The sequence below is a fragment of the Lampris incognitus genome, chromosome 9, assembly GCF_029633865.1.
Source record: "Lampris incognitus isolate fLamInc1 chromosome 9, fLamInc1.hap2, whole genome shotgun sequence".
Lineage (NCBI taxonomy): Eukaryota > Metazoa > Chordata > Actinopteri > Lampriformes > Lampridae > Lampris > Lampris incognitus.
The window spans coordinates 26,470,143-26,482,391 of record NC_079219.1 but is presented as its reverse complement, the minus strand read 5'-3'; the positions used below and the strand labels follow the sequence as shown (position 1 = coordinate 26,482,391).

General features: G+C 42.4%; 1 protein-coding gene across 1 annotated transcript; it reads right to left on the bottom strand.

The window, feature by feature from the left end:
* Positions 1 to 1,258: 1,258 nt before the first annotated feature.
* cndp1 (carnosine dipeptidase 1) lies at positions 1,259 to 11,483 on the bottom strand. The gene is made up of 11 exons (XM_056286248.1): positions 11,373 to 11,483; positions 10,809 to 10,952; positions 9,123 to 9,285; positions 8,490 to 8,578; positions 6,310 to 6,507; positions 5,951 to 6,035; positions 5,264 to 5,424; positions 4,641 to 4,805; positions 3,716 to 3,857; positions 3,274 to 3,421; positions 1,259 to 1,337 (listed from the first exon to the last, which is right to left on the bottom strand). Exons 1-11 carry the CDS (start codon positions 11,481 to 11,483, stop codon positions 1,259 to 1,261), a joined length of 1,485 nt encoding a protein of 494 aa, XP_056142223.1.
* Between the last annotated feature and the right edge of the window lie 766 nt (positions 11,484 to 12,249).

Genomic DNA, 12,249 nt, shown 5'->3' with positions numbered 1-12,249 from the left:
TGGTAGTCTGCAGCCCTCCCCGGATCAGCAGAGCGGGTGGAGCAGTGACCGGGATGGCTCAGAAGAGTGAGGTAATTGGCCAAGGGGAGAAAAAGGGGGGGAAATACCCCCACCCCCCAAAAAAAATGGTGACTGATGGAGTTCAATAACACTCCATCTGATGAAGCAAGTTAAATATTTGTATTTTTAAAGATGGATGAGCTATTAGACATTCTTCCTGTCTTTCTACTTCTAAAAGCCATTCCTCTATGTGGGAATGAACTGTTAAATTTTCACAAAAACCCACACTCTCATGACTTCACGCTGTGTAGATGATCTTAAAATGGTCTAATAAATGTCACATACTTGAGAAAATGATGCCTTTGTTCTCTATTTATTGTTAAACTTCAAAAGGTTTTGTCGTGACCTAATGGATGCCTGGATATGAGCTTCCCCATAGAGCGGAAGTGGAAAAGGAAGGAGTGATGAAGGAACTGACACAGTTGTTGTTGCATTGTACAGCATTTACTAAAATGTCCCAGCATTGCACGAAACATAAAAACACATCATATGCAAATTAGGTGATGAAAATAGCCCACTCAAAGACACACAATAAGAGCAGACAAAAATAATCACTGACTGTTTTGTAAATTCAAGTAGTAGCAAATGCCACTAAATTTACTAATCAATATCCAAATTAGATGGAGAGAGAGAGCGAGAGAGAGAGAAAGAGAGAGAGAGAGAAAGTGTGTGAAACTCATGATTTAGCATATAAGCTTCATATCAGAACAAAGAGGGTAAAGAAAGAGATATAGGCCAAGAGAGAGAGAGAGAGGGAGGAGATGTGTCTGATGGAGAAAAAGATGGATAAAGAGATACAGAGCACATAGCAGATGGGCGAAAGGCAGGAGGATGGGTGAGTGTGTGTGTGTGTGTGAGAGAGAGAGAGAGAGAGAGAGAGAGAGAGAGAGAGAGAGAGAGAGAGAGAGAGAGAGAGAGAGAGAGAGAGAGAGAGAGAGAGAGAGAGAGAGAGAGCAGGAGAGAGGGAGAGAGGGAGAGAGAGAGAGAGCAAGCCTTGATGTGGAGCAATACAATAACATACTTACAGACAGTGATCACTGTACTGCTGGACTGATTTAGGAAGTCAAACAACAATGACATGAAACAAACAGCTATAAACACTGAACACTGTGACTGTTGACCACTCCACACAGGACACATGCAAGTGCCTTGGTGCTGTAGGTTTAACAAAGGGAAGGTACACACGCATGGGCCCCGATCACACTTTGCTCCTCTTAATCTGGGCTACTTCGTTTAGGTAGGTGGCGAATAGCTTGGTTCCCTCGACGTAGTTGTACCTGGGAGATATGAAAGAGAGAAGAAGGGGGAGAGAAGACAAAGTTTGAGGATTAATAAGAGCATTAGCTCCCATCTCGAACTCTCTACATTGATGAATAAAGCTGAAGGTGTAACGATTGGGGCTTGGGGCCGGAAGGTCAGACGGACCACTCCGCCCTCCCCCACCGACGACTGTTTCAGGTGCCCTTAAGTCAGGCAAGAGCAGAAGACTGAGATTGCGCTGGACATTTCTGCGGATGAACTTTTAAAACACCATATTGGTTATTGGGTCTTCTTTCCATTTCCCACTCCTCCCTTGTAACCTTTATTGACTATGTACATCACCAGAGCAGACCAGCATGCTCTATCAAAAGTCCCACAGGTCTTAAATCTCCATGGGCAAGTCCCTGTTCCAGTTTGCTGCTGGCAAGAGCTAGAATTAAGTTACTCAAGACTTTCAAATTGGACCACGGTATCTTTATCTCTGCCTTGAAGGCCTGACAGGAACAATCCCAGACACATGCAGCTGCCTGTATATCCAGTAATATCACTGGAAACCCACAGAGACCTCATACTGGTTTTAGATTTGTTGCCTTTACCTGTGCTTGTACTGTACTTTCTCTAGGCTTTTCTTTGTTTTTGTGCTCATGTCTGTTGTCCCCATATGCAGTCCAATAGTATTAATAACATTATTATCTACGTATCTGCGCAATACTGCATTGCTGATATTGCAAGTGTGTTATTGCAAGTCGCTATGTCCCAGAACACCACATATCATTACATTGGTGGGGCACGCACAGAGGTGGAATATTGTCATGATATAGGCATATCTTGCACATTATGTACTGACTATGGTATACTGAGGAACAATTTAAATTATAGTTATATGTTTCAATGCAAAATCTATGCTGTAGTCTTCAAACCGAACAACACAAATGCCTCGATGCTAGGCATGCTAAATAGGAAAAATCTCAATGTAACAGCAGTCATCCATTTCAGCTGCCACACATTCACTTTGACAGAAGCAGTGTGTTCACTGACGTGTGTTATTTAACTATGCTATGAACACCCCTAGTTATCAATAAATCTATCGACTGTCCCTCATCCTTTTGAATAGAGGGAAATGGAACAAAACAGAAGCAAGTTGATTTTTTTCTGGAATATAGCATCCAAATATAAATGCTGCTTCATCCATAAGAGGAGTGGCATCCTCGAGAATAAGAGCCGGTGAGCAGCTGGGCGATGATGGAGAGGTGAGGATGCGGCTGCGGCATGATCCACTGCAAATGAAGCAGTGGTTATAACATATTGTCTTCTCTGTCACTCTGTTGTTCTCATGTTGTAATATCTACAGCTTTGGATGTCAAAATTACTAGACTAATGTTTCTGTGTTTTGTTTTGGCACAATAAAGTTGTTCAATGTATTTTTCATTTTTGCTTTACTCTAATGATGATCCTCCTCCCCCTTTAAACCTTTTGCAAGACTCTCATTTTGGATAACTTTTTGCTCCTGACTTGCAGTAATGGCATTCCACAGTTTTACCAAATCACTCAACCAGAGAGTCAACTTACAGCCTTTTCCCAGCTCTCTACCTTATGTATATTAAATATGAAGGACTGCTAACTATATTGTAAATGATCAGGGAAGAATGGGACTGTGTGCTTGAGTGGTTACGATCCATAATTTCGACAGTACGCAGTGGAGTGAGAGTATCTTCACCAAATATCTCCTCTGCTTTGTGTTACTGTTATCATCTTTAATAGAGGAAGATGGACTATTTACCACAGCTGTTTTCCATTAAACATGCAAGAAAAGCTGGTTTTAGTGTTGTATACATGCTGCATAATGTTATTAAAGAAACCCTGACCGGCTGATTTTCTGTGGTTGGTGAAATGGTGTCATGAGCTTGTCCCTGGTAAGTGATTAGAAATGAGGGGTTAACTGTGGAGTCTGACCTGCTTATTTTCTCATTCTGGGAGTGAAGCCCGTCATCGAAGCCGCCGATGGGCAGCATGATAATGCTTTTCCCTGTGACATCTTGGAAGGTCCTAGCGATAGGGATGGTTCCACCCTCACGGATCAGATCAGGCTCCACGCCAAATACTGGTGAGGGAAAAATGCTCAGCTGAGTTTGGGAGTATAGCATTATGACTAATGGCATGTTATCCGTTACAACTGACTTATGCAGAAATGCAGGAACGAGGAGTTATGTCTTTTCACTCGAGCACAGCTTGCTACAGTGCATTTGAGGCTGGATAGCTCAAAGAGAGTGTGTGCAAGATATACTGTGCTTATTTTGTGGACTTATTTGGTTTGTCGTACCAATCAAAAGTTTATTCACACCAGAATATTCTGGCAATAGGTGTGAGGTGTCTGTGTGATGTGAGGTGTACGTACCCCTCTTGACAGCAACCTTCCCAGCCTCATAGAGAGGGTGGCTAGGGTCAGCCAGCCAGGGCTTGGCCCCGATGATCATAGTCACCTTCAGCTTATTGGGGCTCTTCCTCTTGGCAAACACTGAGTGAAGATAGTCTGTTACCTAAAATAATGCACAGAGAACACAAGCGTTAGATGCGAGGATCATAATTGTCCTCTACGGTGAAATCATTGCAGAGCAGCCTCAATCCATTTGTTTGTTCTATCATAATTTCGGCCTGTTAAGGAGAATTTGATGAAACGTGTGGGAATGAGGCACCTCACAATTACAGTTCAGCCTTGTCAAAATTACACTGATTGGCTTGGTGGGGCACCTCACATCCTTGTTTGATTTTCTTTGTTATTCTACAATATTTGTAGTTTGTTATATCTCAGAAACTGCAGATCAGATTTTGAGGTTATTCGGGATACTGCTGCATCTTATCACTGTGTTCCAGCATTTTCAAAAACAACATGTTTGGCCCGGGGGGCGCTCCAATTACACAGTCAAAATTTAATTTGCAATTCTACCAAACAGCCATATCATACACAATAGATGTATGAATGCCAAAACATTAAGTTCATCTATATTGATGCTTTGCTTGATCCACAAAATTGGCTCCGGGGCCATCAATGTACATCATATTGGATTTGCCATCGTTTAAATTTTCCAATTTTTGTAAAATATTTTCTCCCCACACCCCATATATTTTACGTTATTAGTTGCCAGTGACAACATGGTTACTGCGGACAGTGTAAATTATAAAAAAGTAATAAAAATATGATGAGGTTGGCTTGGCTAGATTGAAAAGAGCAAAACAGAATGAAATGGAATAGGTCAGAACCGAACGGGTTAATAAACATCATTGACCCTCCAGATATCATCAGAATCATTGTTCCATTTTACCTGTTTCTTGACCATAGCAGGGTCCATATTAGGAACTTGTCTGATGGAGAACTTAGCAGTGACCTTAGCAGGGATGACAGTCTTGGAGCCGGAGGCAGAGAAAGCCCCCTCAATACCATGGATGGAAACAGTGGGGTAGCGCCATCTGTGGGCCAACAAGTCTACCTGGCGTGACAGAGAAAAGCAGAAAGACACGAAGATCGACAGACAGATAGATAGATAGATAGATAGATAGATAGATAGATAGATAGATAGATAGATAGATAGATAGATAGATAGATAGATGCGATCAATAATTCCATGAATTATAATACTTAATATAATAAATACTTATTATCAAAAATTATTAATTAGTGAATGAATATTTGGTATTTTGTAGACATCAAGCTACACTAATCAACGGTGACCTCTATTAAAGTCATTTTCTTCTCCATGATGAGTCCAATGATAATTGACTTTGCAGCTCAATATCATCTTCATGCAATTTTAACAGAAAGTGGTTTTATTTCTGAAAAATATGTTGTTGTTTTTTTAATGAAAATTCCTGCTGGAGCACTTGCCTAACTGCGTTTCTATTCACTGTTATTATGAATTAGCCACTTTTAAAATTGCAACTCTGTTACCTTGTTGTTGTACATGAGCTGACTGACGCCAATCTTGCTCTTGTAGTCGTCAATGTCAAACTCAATGTCCTGGTACATTTTCCACTCCTCGTCAGACAGGGGGGCCACAGCCTCCCTGATCCCAGGGATCAGGATCTTACCACTGGGACTGATCAGTGTATCTGAGGTGCGAAGGTGGACAACACAGAATGAAATAAAACAGAAGTGACTATTATGACATAAAAACAGAAGTGACTAGTATTATGAAATAAAATAGAAGTGACTATTAATTGAAGACTTAATTGATCTCTGTAGAGAAATTCTCCTTTTGCTTGCTCCCACTGACAGGGAGCCCAGAGCACAGGGTCAGCTAGGAAGGATTCAGTGCCTTGCACAAGGAAACTTCAGCAGTTTAGATGTTGCAGACCAAACCAACATAAACCTAGGCTTTCCTTGTTGAAGGGTAAATTCACTTCCCAATGCATCACCCTACAGATCACCCAGAGCGTATCTTCTTGGTGCACATTGTGTTTTTTCCATATTGGTCCATTCTAGGTACATGAAATGGGATTTTATCAACTTGTGCTGTGTAAAACTAGGATGGGAAAAAACAAAAGATAGCTCAAAATGACAGAAAAAAAGAGCCCAGGTAAAGATACAGGGAAGCAGAATGCCATCCGTCAAACACACTAGACGAAATGCATTTACCAAGAATACCGATGAGGTCAGTCATAGGTTCGATCACAGTGCCTCCATACACTCCAGAGTGTAAATCCTTATTAGGTCCTTCAACCTGCAAACACACAGGAGGAGATCAATGCATTGAAGCAGCATAGGAGAGAAATGTGGCTTATTTGAACAGCAAAGTAGGCACAGTATATGTCTATGTATTGTTGTGTGTGGAAATATGCATAGGGATTTATTCACATATTGTGTGCATGTGTGTGTGTAAGATTGGGTGATTGAGTTATGTGCATACATGCTCACAAAGAAACACAGATGATTGCATGTATCTATATTACAAATAATCTAACTAATTAACAAACTACCATGTGTGTCCATAGTACCTCTGCAAAGAAGTAGGTGTTGCCCCTGGTGCCGTAGGTAAGGGCGGGCCGTCGGCTGAGCCAGCTGCAGTCTGAGATGATGATGTAATCCACATCTGAGAAGAAGGTGTCTTGCTGAGCCAGTATCATGGCATCGAGGCCATTGGAACCGGTTTCCTCCATACCCTCGATGACGAACTTCACATTCACTGGCAGCTCCTGATGGTTAAAAAAAGAAAAGAAAAAAAAAGTGACAATTCTGGGGTTCAAGCCCTTTAATGGGAACTGGAAACTTGTGGGAATGTGGAGGCTGGATGGTTATGAGGGGCTGGAGGGTTATGGGACAGTGTTGAAGGCGGTCTGTTGGCAATGGGGGTGTGTGTGTAAACACATATGTATGTGTGTTCACATGTGCACTGGAGTCCTTCAAAGATAACAATAACGGGACATATTAATTGAGAAGGTCCTGGGTTCGAGCCCCGGGGTAGTCCAACCTTGGTGGGTCATCCCGGGTCGTCCCCCGGTGGAGTGTGCATGTTCTCCCCATGTCTGCGTGGGTTTCCTCCAGGGGCTCCGGTTTCCTCCCACGGTCCAAAGACATGCAAGTCAGGTGAATTGGCCATTCTAAATTGTCCCTAGGTATGAATGGGTGTCTGTTTGTGTGTGTGTGTGTGTGGGGGGGCTGTGATGGCCCGGCGGCCTGTCCAGGGTGTCTCCCTGCCTGCCGCCCAATGACTGCTGGAATAAGCTCCAGCATCCCCGCGACCCTGAGAGCAGGATAAGCGGTTCAGTTAAAGGATGGATGGATGGATATTAATTGAGTAATTGCTATATAAGTTAAAGGGCCTGTTTCTTTTGGCATTTTCGAATATGATTCAGATTCATGGTCTTTGCATAATTAAGCTAATATTTAAAGATAAAACTGAAATATTTTCTCAAAAAGAAAGTAAATTTGCAAAAAAAAAAAAACTCATTTACCAGCTGAAAGCCACGTGTATTTGAAATTAGAAGAGGTTTTCAAAAAGCTTTGTGAGCATTAGAATTAAAAAATGTTTACACAAGTCTTTTGTATAAACATGTAAACCAGTCATGGGCTGAGTGTAAAATTAGTTTCATCAACACTCTTGATGATACATTTTTTCCCTTGGTCTTTTTGCAGGACAAGATAAAGACAGAATGAGGGCAGTTAAGATTGTAGTAACAGACTACAGCAGTGACTTTGCAGAAATACCAGTGACTTTGCAAGGAATACCAGTAACTTTGCCCTAATACCAGTGACTTTGCAGAAATACCAATGACTTTTCAGAAATACCAGTAACTTTGCAAGGAATACCAGTAACTTTGCAAAATTACCAGTAACTTTACAGGAATACCAGTTACTTTACAGAAATACCACTGACTTTGCAGAAATACCAGTAACTTTGCAGGAATACCAGTTACTTTACAGAAATACCAGTGACTTTGCAGAAATACCAGTAACTTTGCAGGAATACCAGTTACTTTGCAGAAATACCAGTAACTTTGCAGGAATACCAGTTACTTTACAGAAATACCAGTGACTTTGCAGAAATACCAGTAACTTTGCAGGAATACCAGTTACTTTACAGAAATACCAGTGACTTTGCAGAAATACCAGTAACTTTGCAGGAATACCAGTGACTTTGCAGAAATACCAGTAACTTTGCAGGAATACCAGTTACTTTACAGAAATACCAGTGACTTTACAGAAATACCAGTAACTTTGCAGGAATACCAGTGACTTTGCAGAAATACCACTGACTTTGAAGGTCAGTTTGGCTGAAGCTCAACTCCTCCCTCTCCTAGCCTGAGGACACCCAGTCCTATCCCACAATATCTTATAAGTATTGCACTTGACTAGAATGGGCTGAACAAATAAATGGAGGTGATCTATTGGGTTTAGCTCACCTGAGGGTTCTCCCTTCATATCAGAAGTGTTTAAGTGCTCCAGACAAAGGCGTTTTGCAAATGAGTTGCTAATCTATCCTCGGCTCTCACTTGGTTTCAGAGTGCCTCGCGGTGGCTTCTGTGCTGCACTCATCGTGTGTCTCTCACAGTAAAAGAATGGTTTAATATGATCAGGGATAGACAAGTAAGTCACATGTAGAGGTCTGTCATAAAAAATGCAGGGGGGGGGACGGGGACATGAGGTTAAAGTGAAAGAATGCTGACATTATTCTCACCATGCTGAGAGCCTGGTAAGCCTCCACAGCATGGATCCAGGCTAAAACTGGGGCCTTGTTGTCTGACGCCCCTCTTCCATACAGATTACCTGCAGGCAGGAAAATAACAGATAATATGTCTTCAATTGTACACAGCAATTGCAGTGGTTCTTATAAATACACAATGAGAATGAGACAGCTCTACTATCTGCAAACACACACAACTTTCTTCAACAACAAAAAAAACCTCAGACAAATGAGAACAAGCAAGTTAATCTTTAATTCTTTATGTTGAGACATTTTCACGTCACTTGTAAAGACAAATGTGGAAAAGTCACTCCGTCATCCATTTTTAATGAAGCAACAACAGCAACTGCCTTTCATGGGACGAGGAGTCTGGGCTCTTTCGTCTCTGATGTTCAGATATTTGCTAATGTAAGCAAATCAACCTGAACTGCCCAGCATCATGATGAAACCTGAAATGGCGCGGGCCATCTTTGTGCCTTAACTTTCCCCTGCTTTAGAGTATTAACTGAAAATGGATTTGGCTGCGAATGTCGGTCAGCATCAAGTGAGACATCTTAATGGAAATCAATACCACTCGTAGCAACCTCTTTTTATCATGCGTATAGCAAACACATCAAAAGCCCTTACCACCGAGGTCAGTCAAGTTGTATGGATCTGTGTCCCAGCCATCCTCCATCTTTGCTGGCTGGACGTCCACATGACCATAGATACACACTGTGGTTTTGTCGGGGTCATTGCCAAACTGTGCTGTCACCACTTTAGGTAAGGCCAAAGTCTGACCGTCAAGGAGCTGGAGGGACCAAGAAGGAGCAAGTAGATAATAAAACGGTCTCCCTGATAGCACATGTTTAACATACAGTGGTCAAATTCCCACGTTGTGTTGACACATCCTTGTTGTTTAGGTTTTCATGCATCCTCCAGAGCCTTCTGTTGTGAGATGAAAATAACGACATGAGATCCAAGGGAAGATGCGACAGGCTGCACACACATTTCTTTCTTAACGGATAGGCTGCCAACCCATCCCCAATAATTCATTTGTTTTTCTACCTTGGAAAGTTATCAAGGGGAAAGATTATAAAATGAAGTGCAGCAAGTGGTGAGTTTCTATATCATCAATTTCAACAATAAATCAAAATGCTTCCATTTGCAATAGGCTCATATAAGCAAACATCTATCTATCTATATATCTATCTAGCGATCTATCTATCTATCAAATTTCTTTTATCATTCTGATCTCAAAAGATTTTTATCCCAACCCCCCCCTTTTTTCTCCCCAATTGTACTTGGCCAATTACCCAACTCTTGAGCCATCTCAGTCGCTGCTCCACCTCCTCTGCCAATCCGGAGAGGGCTGCAGACTACCACATGCCTCCTCCGATACATGTGGAGCCGCCAGCCGCTTCTTTTCACCTGCCAGTGAGGAGTTTCGCCAGGGGGGCGTAGCACGTGGGAGGATCATGCTACTCCCCCCAGTTCCCCCTTCCCCCCCGAACAGGCACCCTGATCAACCAGAGGAGGTGCTAGTGCAGTGACCAGGACATATACCCACATCCGGCTTCCCACCTGCAGACACGGCCAATTGTGTTTGTAGGGATGCCCGACCAAGCTGGAGGTAACACGGGGATTCGAACCAGAAATCCCCGAGTTGGTAGGCAATGGAATAGACCGTCATGCAATCTGGACACCATCTCAAAAGAATTTTAATGCCGACAGTGGCACAGGTTACTGGGTGTATTAAAAATGATGAGAAAAGTCGTCTTAGATGTAGAAAAGGAAGAGAAAAGCCCTTTTTCTCAACGAAAATTTATTTGAGCTGCAATTTGGAAAAAACCCTTTCACATAATTAGATCTGAAAAGTTTACTGTTGTTTTCAACATTCACACCCCATTACAGCTGCGGTTGCTGACTGCTGCCCTGATCCTAATCAGCATATTTGTTTCTCGGGTTTGGAAGGAAACTTTAATGGAGCAGGGTCGCTGATGAGAGGCTGATTTTCCTCCAACAGCTCCACGACCTTTTCTGATGGAGCGGATATGATCATGTTGAGATCTCATCGGCTGACATCACACTCCTGAAGACAGGACTGGACAGCGGCCGCTACAGTTGTAAAATATAAATGACTTAAGTAAATATAAATGACTTGTTAGTATGAGTAGTAGTCAGTATCAGCAGTGGCAGATGCAGTAGTAGTAGTAGTTTCTGTAGTAGCAGTATTGATAGTGTTGATAGTGGAAGTGATGGTTGTCGTGCTAGAGTTCATAGTGATAGTGTTAAGGAGACAAGGGTCTCGCTAATAAATGAGCCATCCGTCACCTCTTGTTCCCCAATATCCACCAGCTCCACGTTGCCGCCCAATGACCTCAGTTTCTGAGCTGTTATCTCCATCATCCGATGTAAGTCTGATCTCCTCAAGACATCGCTGGAGTCGCTCTCCACCTCCACCCAGTCCCGCAGAACCTACATTACAGCACACATATTCACGCATAGGAGCAGAATGTGCACAGGCACATGCATGCAGGCACATACATGCACATGCACACGTGCGCAAACACACACACACACACACACACACACACACACACACACACACACACACACACACACAGAGTGTACCTTCATGCATTAACACTCATAAAATCAGTCATGATTAGAGCAGTTCCTTGGCTTGAAAACACTGAACATAGAATTTATATCTCATTCTGATGTTGAACTACTCTTAATTCATGACAAAACTAATGCCACTAATGCCGCTATCACAACCTCAACTATTACAGTGCTGTTTGAAGTACTTATACTACTTCTACTATTACTTCTGCTAAGACTACTAATGATATTAATAATAAGAATTATAATTAAAATGGTAATGACATACTATACCTCTACATACTCTTCCTTGTGGCTGTCAATGTATTGCACCAGCTCATTATACAGGAAAGCATGGACATTAGAAATAACCAGCAGCACGGAGGGCAAAAAAATGAGTTTCATCTGTTGAAAGAGTCAATTTGGCACAATGTGATGAGCCAACACTTGGTTCAGTGATGCCTTGCTAAAGACAATTATTCACACACATAAATAAATAGTGCTGAATACATTTGACAATATCTACATTCTCACACTGGCCGTGTCACAATTGCACAAGGGTAAAAGCAGACAGAATAGATTTTACCTGCAGTTAAATCTGAAAGACTGAACATGTCCAGCTCTCGTTCAAATGGACACTCACACAACAATGGGGGACGCTGACCTTTAACCTAAGCAGAGCAAACTGGGACCCACTATTGTGAGGGAACCAGAGTCTCCAATTCCTACCTTTAAGAGAGGCATTAGACAGCTCCGTTCTCTTACCTTGTCTCTGGTAGAAGAGTTTGCGACAGTCTCCTCAGGTATGCAGGCGGACTGTGGTCCCTTTAGTGTGGCCTGGTGTTTTTATACCCTCTCCTCCCATCATACGTCCTGCTGGGCCCCGGGATTGCATGGTCAAACGTTTCCTGGATCCATGCCAGGACAGCTGACAGATTGAATTTTTCTCGCTGACAGGCACAAGAATTAAACTTCAACTATTGATCCCACTCCAAGAACGCACGCTGGGGTTGGGGCAGGAACAAAAGCACCTCGGTGAAAGGGGCTGAAATGAAAGAGCTCCTGTTGTTTGTCTTTTGGAATCTCCAGGTAATTCTCTACTAAACAATGGCTGAACAGCAGCACAGCTTTTCTTGTGCCACACTGGGCAGGCGTCCTGTTGTGTAGAAGG